This window comes from Lutra lutra, chromosome 8, assembly GCF_902655055.1.
Source record: "Lutra lutra chromosome 8, mLutLut1.2, whole genome shotgun sequence".
NCBI lineage: Eukaryota > Metazoa > Chordata > Mammalia > Carnivora > Mustelidae > Lutra > Lutra lutra.
Genome location: NC_062285.1, coordinates 48,777,119 through 48,799,102, shown reverse-complemented (window position 1 = coordinate 48,799,102; position 21,984 = coordinate 48,777,119). Strand labels below are relative to the sequence as shown.

Sequence of the window (21,984 nt, the reverse complement as noted above, 5' to 3'; positions counted from 1 at the left end):
CTCCTGAAAATGTTCCAAAAAATAGAAATGGAAGGAAAACTTCCAAAGTCATTTTATGAGGCCAGCATCACCTTGATCCCAAAACCAGACAAGGATCTCATCAAAAAAGAGAACTACAGACCAATATCCTTGATGAATACAGATGTGAAAATTCTCACCAAAATACTAGGCAATAGGATCCAACAGTACATTAAAAGGATTATTCACCATGACCAAGTAGGATTTATTCCAGGGCTGCAAGGTTGGTTCAACATCCACAAATCAATCAATGTGATACAACACATTAAGAAAAGAAAGAACAGGAATCATATGATACTCTCCATAGATGCTGAAAAAGCATTTGACAAAGTACAGCATCCCTTCCTGATCAAAACTCTTCAAAGTGTAGGGATAGACGGCACATACCTCAATATTATCAAAGCCATGTATGAAAAACCCACCGCAAATATCATTCTCAATGGAGAAAAACTGAAAGCTTTTCTGCTAAGGTCAGGAACACGGCAGGGATGTCCATTATCTCCACTGCTATTCAACATAGTACTAGAAGTCCTACCCTCAGCAATCAGACCACAAAAAGAAACTAAAGGCATCCAAATCAGCAAAGAAGAAGTCAAACTCTCACTGCAGATGATATGATACTTTATGTGGAAAACCCAAAAGACTCCATTCCAAAACTGCTAGAACTTGTACAGGAATTCAGTAAAGTGTCAGGATATAAAATCAATGCACAGAAATCAGTTGCATTTCTCTACATCAACAACAAGACAGAAGAAAGAGAAATTAAGGAGTCAATCCCATTTACAATTGCACCCAAAACCATAAGATACCTAGGAATAAACCTAACCAAAGAGACTAAGAATCTATACTCAGAAAACTATAAACTACTCATGAAAGAAATTGAGGAAGACACAAAGAAGTGGAAAAATGTTCCATGCTCCTGGAATGGAAGAACAAATATTGTGAAATTGTCTATGCTACCTAAAGCAATCTACACATTTAATGCAATTCCTATCAAAGTACCATCCATTTTTTTTAAAGAAATGGAACAAATAATCCTAAAACTTATATGGAACCAGAAAAGACCTCGAATAGCCAAAGGAATATTGAAAAAGAGAGCCAAAGTTGGTGGCATCACAATTCCGGACTTCAAGCTCTATTACAAAGCTGTCATCATCAAGACAGTATGGTACTGGCACAAAAACGACACATAGATCAATGGAACAGAATAGAGAGCCCAGAAATAAACCCTCAACTCTATGGTCAACTAATCTTCGACAAAGCTGGAAAGAATGTCCTATGGAAAAAAGACAGCCTCTTCAATAAATGGTGTTGGGAAAATTGGACAGCCACATGCAGAAAAATGAAATTGGACCATTTCCTTACACCACACACGAAAATAGACTCAAAATAGATGAAGGTCCTCAGTGTGAGAAAGGAACCCATCAAAATCCTTGAGGAGAACACAGGCAGCAGCCTCTTCGACCTCAGCCGCAGCAACATCTTCCTAGGAACATCGCCAAAGGCAAAGGAAGCAAGGGCAAAAATGAACTATTGGGATTTCATCAAGATCAAAAGCTTTTGCACAGTAAAGGAAACAGTTAACAAAACCAAAAGACAACTGACTGAATGGAAGAAGATATTTGCAAACGACACATCAGATAAAGGGCTAGTATCCAAAATCTATAAAGAACTTAGCAAACTCAACACCCAAAGAACAAATAATCCAATCAAGAAATGGGCAGAAGACATGAACAGATATTTCTGCAAAGAAGACATCCAGATGGCCAACAGACACATGAAAAAGTGCTCCATATCACTCGGCATCAGGGAAATACAAATTGAAACCTCAATGAGATATCACCTCACACCAGTCAGAATGGCTAAAATTAACAAATCAGGAAATGACAGATGCTGGCGAGGATGCAGAGAAAGGGGAACCCTTCTACACTGTTGGTGGGAATGCAAGCTTGTGCAACCACTCTGGAAAACAGCATGGAGGTTCCTCAAAATGTTGAAAATAGAATTACCCTATGACCCAGCAATTGCACTGCTGGGTATTTACCCTGAAGATACAAACGTAGTGATCCGAAGGGACACATGCACCCGAATGTTTATAGCAGCAATGTCTACAATAGCCAAACGATGGAAAGAACCTAGATGTCCATCAACAGATGAATGGATAAAGAAGAAGTGGTATATATACACAATGGAATACTATGCAGCCACTAAAAGAAATGAAATCTTGCCATTTGCGATGACATGGATGGAACTAGAAGGCATCATGCTTAGCGAAATACGTCAATTGGAGAAAGACAACTATCATATGATCTCCCTGATATGAGGAAGTGGAGATGCAACATGGTGGGTTAAGGGGGTAGGAGAAGAATAAATGAAACAAGATGGGATTGGGAGGGAGACAAACCATAAGTGACCTTTAATCTCATAAAACAAACTGAGGGTTGCTGGGGGGAGTGGGGTTGACAGAGGGGGGTGGGGTTTTGGACATTGGGGAGGGTATGTGCTATGGTGAGTGGTGTGAAGTGTGTAAACCTGGCAATTCACAGATCTGTACCCCTGGGGATAAAAATACATTATATGTTTATTAAAAATAATAATAATAAATAAATTTAATAAAATTTTTTTTAAAAGTATGAATACTTACCACATCAACATGGATGGAGCTAGAGGGTAATATGCTGAGGGAAATATGTCAGTCAGAGAAACAACTATCATATGGTTTCACTCATATGTGGAATATAAGAAACAGGACAGGAGACCATAGTCGGAGGGAGGGAAAACAGGATGGGAAGTCATTAGAGAGGGAGAAAAAACATGAGAGACTCTTAACTCTAGGAAACAAACTGAAGGTGGCTGGAGGGGAGATAGGTGGGGGATGGGGTTGTTGGTTAATGGGCATTAAGGAAGTCAGGTGATGTGATGAGAACTGGTTGTTATATGTAATGGATAAATTATTGAACACTACATCTGAAACTAATGATGCACTCTAAGTTGGCTAATTGAATTTAAATTAAAAAGATAATCCCTACTCCATCAAAACTTAGGGAGAGATGAAAAATCTACAGAAAAACATGAAAAGTTTAAGAACTCTATTAGCATACTATTTAACCAGTCCAATGCCATCTGTCACAATATTTAAATAAGATCTTTTTTTCTTTACTTGAATTTATTTTTAAACATTTATTTTATTATTATTTTTCATTATTATTATGTTCAAAGAGCCAACATATAATACATCTTTAGTTTTTGATATAGTGTTCAATGATTCACTAGTTGCATATAACACCTAGTGCTCTGGACTCCAGAAACTAATTAAAATCTTAAATTTTGTCAGTTTTCTTTCTTTTTATCCATATATTTTCTATAAACTATTTTCCTACATTCTTATATTTTTATATTCATTTTTTATCAAGCGTATCTTAAATTTGTCTTTCTTTCTTATCTGAATGTTGTTTCAACCTCACAAGACAAAATCATTCAGAGCACATGACAGCAATTTTTCAGTGGCAGTAATTGAATTTGCTTTTATTTATGGGACAGCCTTTTGCCATTAGTACACTCATAACCCATTCACCATTAAAGACTTCAAAATCTCAATTTAAATTTTGTTCAGATCTACTGGTGCCATCCCTTTTTATTCTGTTCACCTGGGTTTTGCCTTTGTGATAAAAATTCTGGATCTTGTACTTTGAGTGGGTTCAAAATATATGGTAATTGTAGAATCCTGTGAAGTAGAAATTATACTTAGATCTTCAATGTTTAAGGTCTTTTACTTCTCCCAGCATATACTCTACCCAACAAATAAACTGTGTGGAGGTGTTCCATGTCTTAGTAAGTCTGGAGAACACTAGCATAGCTCTTCGTCAAAGTCATTTTAATTTTAAGGCACTGATAATACCATAGTGAAGAAATTTACTGATATTTCCCAGAGTTATTTTACCACAGATATTGTATTTTCAGCAATTTCTATTAAACTCTGGGATTAAAATTGTAGGGACACTTTAGAAAATGTTAATATGGTAAATTGTTTTTACTTTATAAATGAATCAAGTGAAATCCACATTAGTAACGATACAATACAATCACTAGTTACTGGCAGAATTGGGGGTAGAATCCAGCTCTTTTGCCTCTCAATCTTGACTACTGGGCTCATGTTCTTAAAGAAGACAGATAGGTATGCAAGTTCATGAAACAATCTGTAGAAACTTTTTTTTTTTTTTTGTGGTTTTAAAACTTTTACTGCAATATAACAATGAAGTAAACAGTAATTAGACACCTACCAATTTTTTCCCAAAACAAACTGAAAAAAAAAAAAATGTAAACAGGAAAATAACTGCCTATACTTGTACAGCTTCTCAAATCATGTTAGAAGGGTCTCACATTCGATCATCAAGAAATTTTAAAATAGCAGTAATTATTTTCATATTAAGAAAAAGTTCCCTTTCTCCCTCCCCCACCCTAAGTATTTAACATGAAAGAAAGGGCTTCCTTACACATTAATTCAATCCGATTTGAAGCAGCAACAATAACCATCAATAATTTGGCATTTCTGTTTATGGTTGCTGCAAAATTTTTTCAATTTCACAAAGCCATTATCCAGTGTTGCCATGAAATAGACTGTAAATTCTAGGTAGCAAAGATTCTTTCTGAAACCAATGTTAAGTCAAAGAAATATAAAGCAGGGCATTACACTAAATTTCTGGATCTAGTACACTAAAAAGAGTGAAACCTAGGAAAAGTTACCTACTGTTTTATAGAAGAAATAAAGACCTGCAAAAGCTGATTTTTGGTTGTATAATATTTTACACACTGTGTGGATTTGCGGCATCTGCTAATTGAAGCAGACATGCACTGTATTTATCCCTGCCCTATATCCTAGATCCCTCCCTCCCCACCCCCAACAATCTACTACCTTATACCAAGTATTGTGGATATGAGCCCAAGTCATCCCAGACAATCCAGTGAACAAAGTTAGTGTAATGCACTGGTGTGAAGTGTGAGATTAAAAAAAAAGTCCCTTTCAATCTTCATCAAAGTTTTGCTGTAGAAGAAAATTGGCAGCCAAGTTCTCATTCTTCTCACAAGCAAAATATGCTTGTATCACAAGTCCTTCAGGAAATCCTAGTGCCTTTAACCTTTCTATAGCTTCTTTCTCCTGAGGCGTTACTTGAATGTAGTTCATATGACCACTTCCGGCTTCTGCAATTCCTCCACTGCCACCTCCACCCCCTCCTCCTTGACCACCAGCTTCTTGAACTGGTTCATTTAACATCTGAATAAAATGCTCCTGGTGCTGGCTAATTTGCTGAAGTAATTGAGGATTTTCTCGACCTATCTGTTGTAGCAATGCTGGAAGCAGGGAAGGATTCTGTTGAATAATTTGTCTCATCTGTTGAAACTGAGGCTGATTCCGTAAAAATTCAAGGGGATGTCCTCCAGGGCTCGCTGTGGTTGTTGATGCCGTCGTAGTCGCCGCAGCGGCCGCCACCGAAGATGGAGGAGCCCCAGTGCTGACCGCAGGAGGGGTGTCCACCACAGCCTGACTCTCTCTATCTCCAGGGATCCCCATTAAAAGATACTCCACTGCTCTGTCAGGGTTGTTGAAACTGGCTCTCAGGGCTGCAATCACTTGCTCTCGTTCATATCCCATTGACATGATCTCAGTTACCATATTCTCGTAAGACTGACCTGTCACCAGTGCACTGGTTGCATCTTCAAAAAGGTTTGACCGAGAAGAATCTCCTGATGTACTGTCAGTTGCTGTTGGACTCGTAGCTACTGGTGTCTCTGCTGGCTTTTCTGCAGGCTTCTCTGGTTGCGTCGCACTAGCAGGTGCAGGTTCAGAAGACGCTGTTGTTGGTGCTGGAGTGATGGATGCAGGGGAAGGAGTAGGAGCCAGAGTGGGAGCAGGGGCTGGGGCCTGAGCCACAGTTGGAGCTGTGGAGGAGCTAACTGTGGTAGTGGTGGCAGGATTTGACTGCTGGGTTGTAGCTGGAGCTGGTGTTGTCACTGCTTTGGGTTTTGTCACCATAACCACCACAAAGTTTTTTTCGTCAATTTTATATTCTTTTAGAGCAGTATCATCATTGAGGATTTTGCCTGCATAAATTAATTTTTGACCTGCTACAGGAAAGGCATCTTTCCCCTTTTCAGATTCAATTTTCTCTTTCAGTGCCTTCACCGTCTCGTCGGGGTCGATGTCGATCTTGAAGGTCTGCTGCTGGAGGGTCTTCAGGGTGACCAGCATGGTGCCGGCGCGCAGCTCCGCTGCGGGCTAGAAACTTTTTTTTAAACATTTTCTTTATTTATTTGATAGACAGAGATCACAAGTAGTCTGAGAGGCAGGCAGGGAGAGAGGAGGAAGCAGGCTCCCCGGTGAGCAGAGAGCCTGATACGGGGCTCCATCCCAGGATCCTGAGGCCATGACCTGAGCTGAAGGCAGAAGCTTTAACCCACTGAGCCACCAAGGTGCCCCCAATCTGTAGAATCTTTAAAATTACTAAGACACCATATATAAAACAGATGGCTGAACTAATGCTGTGATTTAACTAAGTTTATGTTTAATATCGCTTTTAATGATTTTAAAATATATCAGTGAAAAATATTTCATACTGACATTTAAGAAAGACAGTAATCCACTTGTAAAATCACATGAGATTTATGGCATATTCTCAGTTTGGCCATGGTAAGTGACTTGAAATTAGTTTCTAGATGGGAGCATAAGTCAAATACAGTGCATATAATGAGACTATATTCTAGTAAAATATTTGACAGGGACTTTTACTTGTAGAAAAAATGGAGAAATGCTGTCAGAATGGTTGTATAATTTGCTGGATTGGTAACTAGCTAAAATAAACAACTTGTAGAGTGTTAATTAAAGAATTGAGGATAACTTAAAGGAAGCTTTTTAGTACTCTCTTTTTGATCTTGTCTTATTCAGTGCTTTTATCAATAACCAGAAAGAAAATATAAAAGGGACAATTATAAAAGTTGCTGATGGTATAAATTTCCAAGAAACTGTGAATTAGATGGAAATCAGAATGTGGGCTTAAAAGTGTTTTGACAGGCTATAGCCATTCAATGTATTGAATCCAACATGGTGAAATTCAACAAGGATAAATGTAAAGTTCTGATGATCTGTAGAAAGCAAAGGGAAAAAAAAAAACCACTAAGTATAGTCTTGTACAAATCCAGGGTGGAGAAATGTGCATCTTCAGGCCAAGTGCAAAAATGTGATTGATGCAGGTCATTTAGTGAATTGTACTCTGAATTTTCAAGCAGGGTGGGAATTAAGAGAAAGGTTGGAAGTAGAATGGTGTCATGAAAAGAAGGTAGGCTTCAGAATAAGGAGTCCAGGATTTGGTAGACATGTTCAAATTACAGATCCATTACTTACTAGTACCCAGAAGAGTTTTGTGTCACTATTGAGAAATATTTAGACCCGGACAGAGCACTACTTCCCTCCCACCTATCAAATCTGAAGAGCAAGACCTGAAAGCATTAAACTGTTTTCAAGTAATTGAACCACCACCCAGAACAAAACAAAAATATCCAGCACTCAAAGAAGCAAAAATCACTAAAAAATTCTCAGGCATACTTGCAAATGGACTAGCTGTAGTAAGAAGAGATGAGGCACAGAAATGGGAGGGTCAATAATGACTCTGAATCTGAGCAATAATATATAGAGTAATGCCCTTTACTGAAATGGGGAGACGGGACTGAGGTGAGTAGAACAGAATTGGGGAAAACTGTAATAAATCCAGGTAGATTTGACAAATACGGAATTGGGTATGTGAGTCAGTAGCTCAAAGGAAATTCTGAAGCCAGAAATACACATTTAGAACTTTCAAAAACACATAGCTTATCAGAAATGGAACTATAGAATTCTTCCTGGAACTATTAATAAGAAGTAAAGATATTTTGTTGTCTTTTGGCTGTTAGGTATATTTTGCAATAAAATTTCCAATGTAAACTTTAAAAAATTCAAGGCATGGAAAGAAACAAGAAAATATGACCCATAATGATAAGAAAAATGGAAGAATCAAAACCAACCCAGGACTAAGTTTAAAATTATTGTTAAGAATAATTCTTGAAATGTTTCTAAAGATTTTTACATTTGTATTTTGTAAATTCATTTTGCTGGCTTGGGTAAATATATATTGAAAAGTTTTAAATTTTCTATTAGCTGTTGTTTGAAACTTATTTTTAAGAAATCTAAATAATTTTTTTCTTACTCAAATTTTTCTTAAGCCCCTTTTGTTGTCATAGAATGTATTATGAAGAATATTTAATAGATATAAATCTTTCCTTCTCAGAATCTACAGTGTGAAGGAAAGATTAGCAAGGATTTTAATATGTTTAAAACAATGTTTTAAGTGCTGGGGTAGAGGAGTGTCTATTGCTAGGCACAATTAAAGTTTTGGAATAATTTTAGTAGTTATATAGATTAAATGACACCAGATCTGAATCTTGAAGATACTCAGATATTATCCAAGTGTACTATCTTAGGTCTATTTTTCTAGAAACAGGTTGTCAAATGAAGGTTCTTGTGAAATTGATTTACTGAGGAGTACTCTTGGGAGCAGGGGAAGGAAGGAAAGAGGATAGGATAGGAGACAAAAACTAAACAAGGATTCAAATTTTATTGAAGATTAGCTTCAGTCCAGTCCATGGGGCACTCTGAAGCATGAATTACATTATTAGGCACTAACCTGAAGCAAAAGGGCCATGTTTTGGACCGCTATGACAGTCACTAATTGGTTATCACTCAGGTAGTTCAGGTTGTCACCTTAGGAATAGAGTTAATTTCCTGGCCAAATAGCTCCTGTTCAGCCAAGAACAATGCTCTGGAGAAGGGGACAGCTCTGGGCCAATAACACAGAAGTTAGGGCTTCCATCCACTGATCCATTAAGAAAATATCTGGACAAACATCAGGAGCATTGACTATATCAATAGAAATGGGAAACATACTTGAACAAAAAATCTCCAGCATATGGAAAACATAAATGTGTGTAATAACAGGCCACATTTGGGATTCTGTTAGCATTTTATCGTGTGTGCGTGTGTGTATGCGTGTGTGTGTGTGTGTGTGTGTGTGATATTTAGATATTATAAATATATATATAATAAGGATTATGCATAATATGTAAATATAATATATATTACATAATACATATGTATACAAACATACACATACATATATAATGAGAAATATGGCTGGAACAATAACTAAATATCACCAATGGCCTTGAACAATGAAAAAAATTTAGATTTCAGGTAATGTAATATAAATCCAGGTAATACAAATCTGCTTTTTCCCTCTATATCCATGACAAAGGTAGAACAAAATATTGAATAGGACAGAGTGCTGTAGCATGCCCATAAAGACGCCTTTCCTGTTTGATCCATGAACCAGTTTTCTTAGGAATTATTAATTTAATAGTCTATAAAATTACATAAATGACCTCATATTCTCATAGGAATAACATTAAAAACTTTTTGAGATAATATTTAGTAGTATATTTTTTCAAAACTGCCTTTCAGGAATTTTTTAAGCTTCCAAGAGCAGAAATCTTCCACTTGATCATTTTGAAGAGTAATGAAAAAAATACAGTCAAAAGTCCGCATATAACTTTTGGCTCCCCAAAACTTAATCACTAATAGTCTACTATTGACCAGAAGCCTTATGGATAAAATAAACAGTTGATTAACATGTATTTTGTATATGTATTATACATTATATTTTTAGAATAAAGTAAGCTAGAGAACAAAAAATTTTATTAGGAAAATCATAAGGAAGAGAAAATACATATATAGTACTATTATATTTATTGAAAAAAATCCAAGTATAAGTGGATCTGTGGAGTTCAAACCTGTGTTGTTCAAGGATAAACTGCATATTAACTCACATAATCAAAATACCTCAGAAACAAGTACCTCTAGGACTGATAAAATCCTTTCCTGCATAATGTCATCAAGGTTCCAGTTCTTTTTTCTTTTCTTTCTCTCTCTCTCTTTTATTTTTATTCATTTATTTATTTATTTATTTTGGAGACATAGAATGCATGAAAGCATGCAGGAGTGGACTGGGGTGGGTGGAAGTGGTGTTGAGCAGAGAGAAAATCCTAAGCAGGCTCCCAACGACTGGGGGCTTTATCCCTTGACCCTGAAATCATGAGGCACTGAGCCGACTGAGCCACCCAGGTGCCCCATGGTCCCTTTTTTTTTTTATCTCTATCCTGCCACACATTGTGTCACTTTCAGGATCTCAACACAGTTATCCCATTATTAGTCACAATAATCAGATAATGCAACATTATCTGGAAGGAGGTATTTCCTTCTATGTTTCACTTTCTTTCTAGTGATGTCTTTCACAGAAGAACCTGAATAGACTTCCTTCATATTTTGTTGGCTAGAAATATACCATAGCCATGCCAAAATCAATCACTAGTAAGAAAAATGGCACCCTAATGTTTGGCTTCAACCAATCACAGTTAAGTCTCTATATTTGGGCTTGGTTTCAACCTACATTAAGCATAGTCCTATGAACAAAATAAGGACTCTATTAGGAAAATAAGAGTAAATATTCAGTAGGCAGCTAACAGTGCTACTATAACATAAAAATTAAAAACAAAATAAAAACACTACAAAAATCAAAAGACTCAGTTGGTATGATTAATTATAATGAACACGTGATAGTTCCTAGTAATTATGGCACTCTCTTCTAAACCATCTCAAGGCATCTCTGGAGCAGAAACAAATAAATCCAAATGATATGCCACAAACATAATAGAATGAAATAAAAAGATGCCAGAAAATAGGGAACTTTCTATTCTAGATCTGCTCCTCATTGATGTGTCGTGGAAAGACTCTCAACCATAACAAATGGCTAATAGCCTGGCGGGCATTGCCAATATACTGTCTCCCTTCTAAAAAAAATAAATAAATAAAATAATAATAATAATAATCAACATTGTTTTTTCCTGGTATCTGCAGGGATTAAATTAAAATATACCTCAATCAGGGGCGCCTGGGTGGCTCAGTGGGTTAAAGCCTCTGCCTTCGGCTCAGGTCATGATCCCAGAGTCCTGGGATCGAGCCCCACATCGGGCTCTCTGCTCAGCAGGGAGCCTGCTTCCCTCTCTCTCTCTCTGCCTGCTTCTCTGCCTACTTGTGATCTCTCTCTCTCTGTCAAATAAATAAATAAAATCTTTAAAAAAAAATATATATATATATATATATACCTCAATCATATGTTATCCAAACTTCCCTTCTAATTATTAAGTCTTTCATGGAATTATAGGACACTGGTCCTCTTGTAGAAATATGGTACAATTGTCTGTGAGTAAAAATGTTTAGGGACTTGAATCCAAACTCAATAAGGGACAAAATGACAAACCAAAGTACTTACTGGAAAGCAGGCTCCAAAACCAAACTCTTTGCTGTAGTAGGAGCTAACATTTTTGGGAGGTTGGCAAAGTGCTAGTTTCCCTGCTAAGTGCTTTTCACCATTTGTAAATAAAATTTTAATCTTCACGTATTTCGGTACATGAAATTCCTATACCCATTTAGCAGAGGAGGAAATTGAAATGCTGACAAGCTAAATAATGTATTCTAAATCATGGCCCTAGGAAGTGTCAGAGCCATGAGTTAAACTTTCACAATTGGATTTCAGAAGCCAGGGACTTAACTACCGCACTATTTAACTTCCAGTAATGAATTTCACGATGGAAACTGGGAGGATTTGGAACCAGGGGTGAGGAGTGGAAGACATGGGTTCTTGAAAGACTCTTGAATTCTAGAAACCTAGCATGGGTAATTTCTTACTGTTGCATGTGTCCTTTATCATAATAGGCTGTAATAAGAGTACTTTTTGCTTATTACAAAATATTTTTAATTACAAAGTATCCCTTAGACACGACCTTTATCTTCAGTTTTAGAACAAGGATATTGTAAGGCGCCTGGGTGGCTCAGTCAATTAAGGATCTGCCTTTGGCTCAGGTCATGATCCCAGGATCCCGGGATCAAGGCCCACATCTGTCTCTCTGCTCAGCAGGGAGCCTGCTTCTCCCTCTCTCTCTGCTTGCAGTTCCCGCTGTTTGTGCTCTCTCTCTCTCTGTGTCAAGTAAATAAATAAAATTTTTAAAAAATAGAACAAGAATATTTCTAGATAAGATCTGGGATTAAGAACAAAATATGTCAAGACTTGCATTCTCCACAGTCTGTGTCCAAATATATAAAATATTAGTAAGAGCCTATGCAAAATGAAATCTTTTAATATAAATTGTAAAATGTAATGAAAAAACTGGTTATCTTCCTGAGAGAAATTATTTTGATTATTAGCATTAATTCTTGATAACAAGCCCAAAATCTAGTATTAGATATATGAAAAAATTATGGCCATTCATTCATATTCAAATTCATAACTGTCCTGCTCTGTGACAATACTATGTTGGATGCTAAGAATATAAAATAAGATCTAGGTTTAGCATTAAGTGCTTACAGTCTTTTATGGAGAGATACAATAATGTTATACATGGCATGTATAGGTTAAATAGTAAAATGGCTGGTAAATCTTCATTTTTGAAAGACACAGAGAAAAGAATATTCCATATGGTGTACCTAGGAGTTTGAGATAGCAAGTATGTCTATTATCTGTGGTTCCATAACAGACTGCCCCCAAAACTTAGTTGCTTAAAACACAATCATCTATTTGCGTATAATATGAGCTGAGCTGACTTGGTGCTGCTTCAGGTGGGTTCATGTGTGTATCGGGCTTAATTTGTGATGGAAAGGACTTGCACTTCTATATATATGCTCTTTTATTCATGGGAAAGCTAGTTAAGACTTTTCCACATAGTAAGTAAAAATGCTCCCAAAGATAAAAAAAAAAAAATCCTAATTCAGAAGTACTTTTGATTCTCTGCTTGTGTCACATTTGCTAATATCACATATGCTAAAGCAAGTCATATGGCCATGATCAGGATCAGTTTTGGAATGTCCTGCACTAAGACATGAATACAAGGAAGTTAATCCCTTGGGGTCACTGTTTAGTAACATAATACCACAAATGTCCTGTGGCCCTAATGAATCTCGTCTTTCCTACTTGTTAATTGAAAAAAAAAAAAAAAAAGAGTTATTTGCCCCCTATCCCAACACAATATGCAGTAATGAGAAGGGGAAAAGACCCCATTCAAAGAACAGGAGACATACAAGTTGTTGGGTCATAGCAATTATGAAATATAGCCAGATCTCCATATGCCTACTGCTATTTTGAGGACTATTCCTTTATTAGATCCAGTTCTGTTTCCTGAGTGGTTCTCTAATTCTCTGTACTTCACAGGTTTTGGCTCTACCCTCTGAGAAATCTTTTAGTTTTAATAAAAAATGGCTGAGTAGGTTTCTCATCCAGTTTCCTGCCTGTAGAGTTAGATCCCAGAGACTAATTTTGCTTTTGAGCTCTCTCTCCCTGATCCAAGTCTTTTTAAAAAAAATGCTATAGATTTTCTATGGATTAGATTATATATTACTCTATTAAACAAAAGCTACATACACAAAAGTCTTCTGTCAAAGTGAAAGGGTCTAATAGGTATTGTCTTGACTATTTCAGAGGTCTTATCACCTCGATGGGATATTTACCCAGGAACCATTTCTTTCTCTGGGAATCTTTTTCTGTCTAGAAGTACTGGAAATGAGAAATAGTTTTTATATTCCAACTCAGAGATCTTGGCTGCTCTGTATTTCTTCTAATTCTGCTTGAAAACTTAGCAATTCTCGTCTTAGCTCATCTCTTGCTTCTTGCATTTCATTGTATATTATTAAAAGAAGACAACTGACATTTAAAACATTTTGTCTAGAAATAACCTTAGCAGATTCACAATTATGTGTATTTTTTATTTCATAGGTGAACTTTTTGTTAATTTTTTCATTACTACAAGCACAGTTCACCATTTTTTCTAGACTCCAATAGCAGTTTCCTCACTCATCTTCTGGACTTTACTAACAGTTTTTTTTGTTTTGTTTTTTAACATAGATTTTGATATTAATTTCCTCAGCTTTTTTATAGACAATTCCAAAGCCAATCCCGAAGTCCAAAGGGACTTCTAAGTCACTGGTTCACTGCCAGATCAGAAAGTAATCACAGACAGATAAATCAGTCTTATATTTGGAAATGTGAAAATTTATGTTCATTCAAAAGAATAAGATGAAGGTGTGATTGGAGAGGGGATAAATTGGGAAAACTAGGACTGTGGAAAAGCTCAAATGTTTAACATTGAAGACACAATTTGGCACAGAACAGCAGAGGAATCGATGGGTGTCAACATGCTCAATAGGTCCTTATTATATAGCATGTGCTACATTTTCATTTTCTAGTAAATTACAATTTGAAATACCAAAATGCAATTTGCAAATATTCTTTCAAATATGTCATAGTTTATTGGAAAATTTTAATCTGAAGAATTAGTTGTATCATAACAAAATAATTCTTCCTAAAGTTTATTTTAAATATATCATTTCTTAAAATATCAATAATCATAACAATAACACACATGTATGATTGTCTAAGTATAATAGTGTTTCAGCTGTGTCCTCTTCTATAAGTTTCTTTTAATAATGACTTTTGAATTGTATTCTTACTGTCTGGTATTTTTGTGATTATATAACTAACCTAAAGATTGCTATGCAAATGGAATTATGTGAGATATGAGGTAGTAGTGGTACATAAAGTTGTAATTTACAATGGGTTTGTGCCATATTTATTACAAATGCCTAATTTTTTCCACTCTAACCAAGTAAATAAATTATATCACAGTGGGAGGTTGAGAATTACCAGAATGAGATATTATGCCAAAATAGCATCACTCATATGAAAAGCACAGGTTTATGGTTCCTGGACAAAGAGAAAAAAAATTGAAGGACAACAACTAACATTAGCATATTTCATCAGAGAAGGACCTACTTCCTCTTTTCTGATTATATCTAAACTTATTTTTCTTCGCTTTCTAGGTCCACTCTCAGATCCTCTTTGGTAGCTTCAAGTTGCCTTATCCTTCAGGACTGTGCTCTCTTCTATACTATTATAGATCTTCTTGGCTTGAGTTTTTACTTGAACACTTAAATATCAAGTCATATTTGTATATATTATCTTTTATGGATATTCCCTATCTATAAAACTAGTTCTTAAATCCTTAAGGAATTTATTCAACAACATTTTTTGAATATCTAGTCTAGGCACCAGACAGGCACCAGACACAATGCTACCTTCTTGGTTTATGATACAGCTCCACAAAACAAACAGACAAAGCAGATTTATATCCTCGTGGAACTTATGTTACATTGGAAGATCTAGAAGTTAATCAAAGATTACGTGAATACATTTAAACATATCTGTAGTAAGTAAGGTAAGATGAGGTACATGGATGTGAGAACTTGTGATAGGGGAAACTTATGAAGCTAGGTAGGTAAGAAAAGTTTTCCCTAAAGCAATGAATATTGTTCATCAGTCTGAAGGAATATAGGAATTAACTATGTAAAGTGAGGTTGGAGGATAGGGAAGAACATTCCAGACAATGATAGTAGCATACGTAAAGCTCCTCTGGTAGAAGACAGAGTGGTAAGTGTGGGGAACTGAATGCATAGCATCATGGTTTTGGTGCAGAGAACATAGGGATGTTGTTTGAGAAGGGCTTGAGGCAATAGAATCCAAAACATGTAGGTCATATTAAAGACTTCAGTCTTTGCCTGCTATGAACTGAATACTGTGTTCTCCAAAGTCCATATGTTGAAGCTCTAACCCCTAATGTGATAATATTGGGAGGTGGGAACTTAGGAAAAAAGTAGGTTTAGATGAGGTCATAAGAGAGGGCCTTCATGATGGGTTTAGTTCCCTAATAAGAAAAGACCCCAGAAGTCTGTTCTCCCCTTATCCCTTTCTCCTTCCCCAACCCCCACCTTCTTCTTTGCCGTTCTCTGTCGCCATGTAAGGACACAGCCAGAGGGTGGTCATCTCCAAATAAGGAAAAGAGTCCTCACCAAAGTCCAACTGTACTTCTAGCCTCCAGAACTATGAAAGAATACATTCCTGTTGTTTAAGTCACATAGTCTATGATATCCCATTATAGAGTTCAAATAGACTAAGACATCATCCTAAAAGCAATGGAAATTCATTGAAGAATTCTAAGTAAATCGGACTATATACTAGAAAGTTTATTATGGTTGCAGTGTAGATAATAAAATAATTGGATATCAGTAGATGTAGAAAATACTGTTAGGATATGTATCAGATACCTGCTACACACCTCCCTCTGAACCATCCTTTCTTAGACCTTCAGCTAATTGCTTCACTCCAGCTTGAGTGACTTGGGCCTTTTGTGGTTGTAATCCCTGGGGTCTACTAGACACTTACCTGAAAGGCTCAGGCTTCCCTTTTGGTGACTGCTAAAAAACGAAATCAGTTAGCCACATGCTCTGAGTTTCTCTTTTTTCCAGCTAATTATGGATTTGTATGAAGTCAGCTTTAGTGGATGTGAGCCACAGGGGCCAGATAATGGCTCTCCAAAGTGTTTGAAAGTTAACTCTATGTGAAGTCACTTTGATCATTGGTAAACAGGGGATAGGAAGAAGCCAAATGAATAAATTATCTCTCTTTCCTCGCTTCTGTAGATTATACCTTGGCACATTTTCTTTGAATATCATGTCTAGAGATAATTCACGTGGTTGAGTAACTAGGTATGTCTGCTTTGTGGTTCATCATGATGAGACTAACATAATAATGCATCACCTTGGATTACTTCCCATCTTTCTCTTACTTGCTATATCCTCAATCTCCTTGCCCCAAAAAGCAAACATCAGTACTTAATCTTTGCCTCAGGTTTTGATAGGTAAAGGCAGAAAGCATCTGCAGTAGTACAAGTGAGATGATAGTAGTCTAGAGTAGGTGATAAGAGGAGATAGTGTATCTGTTTCTTAGGTTTGCTATAACAAAGCACTACAGACTGGAGAGTCTTAAAACAGTTTTGGTAGTTGGAAGTCTGAAATCAAAGTATTGGTAATGTCATGCTCTTTAGGATAGAATCCTACTTGTCTCCCATTTGCTTCTGGTGGTTACTTGAAATCCTTGATTTCTTAGTTTGTAAATGTATCACTCCAGTCTCTTCCTCTGACTCCACATGGGTTTCTCCCTTGTGTATCTGTATCCAAGTTTTCCTCTTTTTATAAGGATGCCAGTCTTTGGATTAAGGATCATCCTAATTTCTGAATAAAGTTATATTCACAGGTTCTGGGTAAATATGAATTTAGAGGAATTCTATTCAACCCAGTAGAGAGATATTTTGTGTTAAATCAGCAAGACTTGTTGGAAGATTAGATAATAGGGTGAGAAAGAGGATAGAATCATGGATGAATCTAAGTATCTGGTTTGTGTAATGGTGTGATTCACTGAGATAAAGAACTCTGGAGAAAAAAATACAAATTCAAGTTTGAAAATGTTGAGTTTAGGTCACTTTGGAAGGGCTTATGTCTCTTATCTCTTGTTTTTCTCAAGATTGTGCATATAGCAGGTGCTCAATAATTATTTATGGATGGCCTACTGGTGTTTATAATTAGAGTGGTAAAAAAAGCCTTATTATTTCATTAGTTTTAGCACTGGCACTCCTCTTTAAGCATTGACTGCCAAAGAGAGAGTACAATATGGTACTACTAATACTGCAAATGATAATAATAATACATTAACCACTTATCAATAACTCATTATGTTTAAGATACTCTACTAAATATTTCATGAACATTAGTTATAATCCCTAGGCCAGTTTTTGGATGAAAAGTGTGATGCTTGCAGAGCTTAAGTAACCTATGCAAGTTCAGACAGAGATGGCAGAAATTTAAATGTATGTTGTTGCAAAGCTTTTCTTCATACTGGTATGTACTGTAATGGAAATGAAGAATGCCTTTGGTGGGCTTATTGGTAGACTGGATACTGCAAACAAAAGAATTTTTGAGCCTGAGGATATGTCAACAGAAACTTCTTAAAATAGAAAAGCTAAAAGAGAAGACTGAAAGAACATCCAAGAGCTCTGAGACAACTTCAAAAGGTGTACCACATACATAACGAGAAGACCAGAAAGAAAAAAGAAAGAAAAAAAAAAGGAATAGACAAAATATTTGGAACATTACTGACTGATAATTTTATCAAATTAATGTCAAACACTGAACCACAGATCCTGGAGGCTCAAAGAACAAGTAGATTATATGCCAGAAAAACCTACATGTAGGCATAATCATTTTCAAACTACAAAAAATTAAAGGAAAAATCTTGAAAGAAGCCAAAGTTAAAAACACCTTAACTATGGAAGATCAAGGATAAGAATTACAGCCAGATTTTCTTCAGAAATTATAAAAGTGAGAAGAGAATACAGTAAAATATTTAAAGTACTGAGAGAAAAAGACCAACCTAGGATTATATACCTTACAAAATTATCCATCAAAAGTAAAGTAGACATAAAGAGTTTCTCAAACAAAATTTGAGGGAATTTGTTGCCAGTAGACCTGTTTGCAAGAAATATTTAAAGTTCTTCTGAGAGAAGGAAAAGATATAGAAACTCAGATCTACCTAAAGGGAGGAAGAATACTGGAGTGAACATAAAACAAAACTTTTATTTTCCTATTCTTAGTTAACCTATGAGATAACTATTTGCTTAAAATAATAATAACAATGTCTTCAATGATGTGTGTATTTATATGTCTGTGTGTGTGTGTGCTCATATGTAAGTGAAATGAATGATAGCAATAATATAAGGGACAAGAGGGAAGAATTATGGTTATTGTTATTATAAATTCCTTCCATTACTTGTCAAGTGGTATAGTATTACTTGAAGTTGGACTTTGTTAAGTCATAAATGTATATTACAAACTTTAAGCAACCATTAAAAAAGTAAAATAACTAACTGGTATGCTAAGAAAGGAATAAAAATGATGGAATTACATATGATGCTCAGTTAAAAACCACAAAAGAGTAGATTAAAAAACAGGGCCCAAGTGTATGTTATGTTCAAGAAACCCATTTTAGGTGTGCCTTGTGGTTCAGTCATTTAAATGACCAGCTCTTGATCTCAGCTCAGGTGTTGATCTCAGGGTCATCAGTTCAAACCCTATTTTGGGCTCCATGCTGCGCCTAAAGCCTACTTAAAAAAAAAAAGAAAAGAAAGAAAGAAAGAAACACATTTTAAATATAAAGACACATGTTGATTAAAAGTAAATGGATAGGGGCGCCTGGATGGCTCAGTGGGCTAAGCCTCTGCCTTCGACTCAGGTCATGATCTCAGGGTCCTGGGATCGAGCCCCACATCAAGCTCTCTGCTCAGCAGGGAGCCTGCTTCCCCCTCTTTCTCTGTCTGCCTCTCTGCCTATTTGTGATCTCTCTCTGTCAAACAAATAAATAAAATCTTAAAAAAATATCCTCAACAGAATATAAGCAAATTAAATCCAACACAAATGTGCAAAAATAATTATACATCACACCCAAGTGGGATTTATCCCAGGTATGCAAATCTGGCTCAACATTTGAAACTCAATTCATATAATCTGTCACATCAACAAGCTAAGAAAACAAAAATTATTTGATCATATAAGTAGATGAGGAAAATCCATTACCCATTCATAAAAACTCTCAGTATTAGGAATAAAGAAGAACTTTTTACTTGAAAAAAAATGTACAAAAAAATCCTGTTAATATCATACTTATGGTAGGAAACTAGAAGCATTCCCACTAATATCAGGAACAAGATATGGATGTCTCTCACCACACTTTCTCAGATTTGTACTGGAAGTCCCAGATAATGCATTAAGACAAGAAAAGGAAATAAATGTTTTAGTAATGGAGAAGAAAGAAATAAATCCATCTTTGTTTACAGATGACATAACCATTTTGGTAGAAAATCTGAGAGAGTTGACAAAAATACTCTTGGCTGATAAGCGATTATAGCAAGGATACAGAGTACAAAAGTAGTAATCACTTTCCTGTACACCAGCAATGAACAAGTAGAATTTAAAACTGAAAACACAATACCATTTACATTATCACCCCCCCAAAAATATTTAGATATAAATCTAACAAAATATGCACAAGATATATATGAGGAAGACTATAAAATTCTAGTGAACAAAATCAAAGAACTAAATCGATGGAGACATATTTCATGTTCATGGATAGGTAGACATAATATTGTCAAGATGGCAGTTCTTCCCAAATTAATCTATAGATATAACACAATCTCCATCAAAATGCTCCAAAATTATTTTCTGAATATTAACAGATTCTAAAATTTATATAGAGAGGCAAAGACCCAGAATAATCAACACAACATCAAAGGAAAAAAACAAAAGCTGGAGGACTGACACTACTCAACTTCAAAATATAATAAAAAGCTAATTTGGCTAATATAAAACTAATATAAATATAAAATTTTATAAAGATATAAATTATATAATATATAATATATAAAATAAATATATAAAATATATATAAATATATAAAAATAAAATAAAGCTAATATAAAGCAAGACTGTTGTAGTGTAAGGGCCTGCCCCTCCCAGAGGAACTAGCTTGTGGACCCCGGAAGTAGGTGCGGGGCAGGCCGGGTGGAGACGTCCAATCAGTGGGGCGTGGGTATATCCACTGGGTAAATTGTGATTCAATTGGCTACTTGTGTAGGGGCAGGGCTCAACCACCCCCATAAAGGTTGGTCTGCGAGGCTGGCGAGAGGGCAGAAGAAGGAGAGCTGTCAGAGGAAGAAAGAGCAGAAGAAGGAGAGTCGGCGCAAACAGACGGAGAGTCGGCGCGAGCAGAAGAGAGCTGTAACAGCTCTTGTAAGAGCTGTAGGAGCTATAACAGCTCTTGTAAGAGCTGTGAGAGTTGTAACAGCTCTTGTCAGAGCTAGAAGAGCCGCCAGCGGACCCGAGCGCCATCGGTCCCAGCACACCAGCAGCCCTGAGACGCCAGCGGCCCGACACCAGCGGCCCCGCCCACACACCGCGGTCCTCGGCAGTGGATACAGGGAATGGCCTAGATGCCAGCAGGATCGTCGGGAATGGCCTCACCGCCAGAAGCAGCCTTGATACCCTGAGCTGCAACCTCGACGGAGCTGCGCCATTCCGGGGAGCGGCTTCATCTGGAAAGAGGCTTCCTCGGTAAGCAGCCCTGCAGGAGGCAGCATCATCAGGGAAGAGGCTTCCTCCAGAGTGGCCTCTTTTTGTGAGCAGCCTTGTCCGAGGAGCGGCCTCGCTGGAGCAGCCCCTGTCCAGGAAGCAGCTTTGTCTGGGGAGCAGCCATTCCAGGGAGCAGCCCTGTCTGAGGAGTGACCTCATCAGCTGCAGCCTCGTCCTGGAAGTGGCCTCATCTGCAGAAAGGCCTCACCCAGAGCAGCCACGTTGGGAGCGGACTTGCCGGGGTCATCGTCGTCACCTTTTCGTAAGAGACAGCCCTGACCGGTCAGTTTGATTTTTGATGCTTGGCGTGAAATAAAGCTTTGTTTGATTTTCGCTTTATATCAGTCTCGTTCCTTTGATCACGGACCCTAACAGTATTGGTGAAAGAATGGACATATAGATCAATGGAACAGTACAAAGAACCCAGAAATAGATGCCCCATAAATATAGTTAACTAATGTTTGACAAAAACTAACTATATATATATATAGTTAACTAAGCAGTCTGCTTAACAAATGGTGCTGGAACAACTGGACATCCACCAGCAAAAAAGAATCTAGACACAGACATTAACATCCTTCACAAAATTTAATTCAAAATGGATCATACATCTAAATGTGAAAGATAAAACTATCAAAACTTTTAGAAAATAACAGAAGAAAATCTAGATGACCTTGGATGTGGGGATGCCTGTTTTGATACAAGACCAAAGACATGAAAAACATGAAAGAAATAATTGATAAGTTGAATTTCATTTAAATTAA

The 21,984-nt window shown here is 36.6% G+C and overlaps 1 protein-coding gene across 1 annotated transcript; it reads right to left on the bottom strand.

The window, feature by feature from the left end:
- Nucleotides 1–4,498: 4,498 nt before the first annotated feature.
- On the bottom strand, nucleotides 4,499–21,050 carry LOC125107667 (UV excision repair protein RAD23 homolog B). Its single transcript, XM_047742968.1, has 2 exons — nucleotides 21,046–21,050; nucleotides 4,499–6,292 (listed from the first exon to the last, which is right to left on the bottom strand). The coding sequence occupies exon 2, from the start codon at nucleotides 6,263–6,265 to the stop codon at nucleotides 5,039–5,041; it is 1,227 nt and encodes a 408-aa protein (XP_047598924.1). The 5' UTR covers nucleotides 6,266–6,292; nucleotides 21,046–21,050; the 3' UTR covers nucleotides 4,499–5,038.
- Nucleotides 21,051–21,984: the final 934 nt, after the last annotated feature.

Bases quoted from the DNA above. Each gene is read 5' to 3' on its own strand.
- LOC125107667 (XM_047742968.1), bottom strand. From the start codon at position 6,265: ATGCTGGTCACCCTGAAGACCCTCCAGCAGCAGACCTTCAAGATCGAC.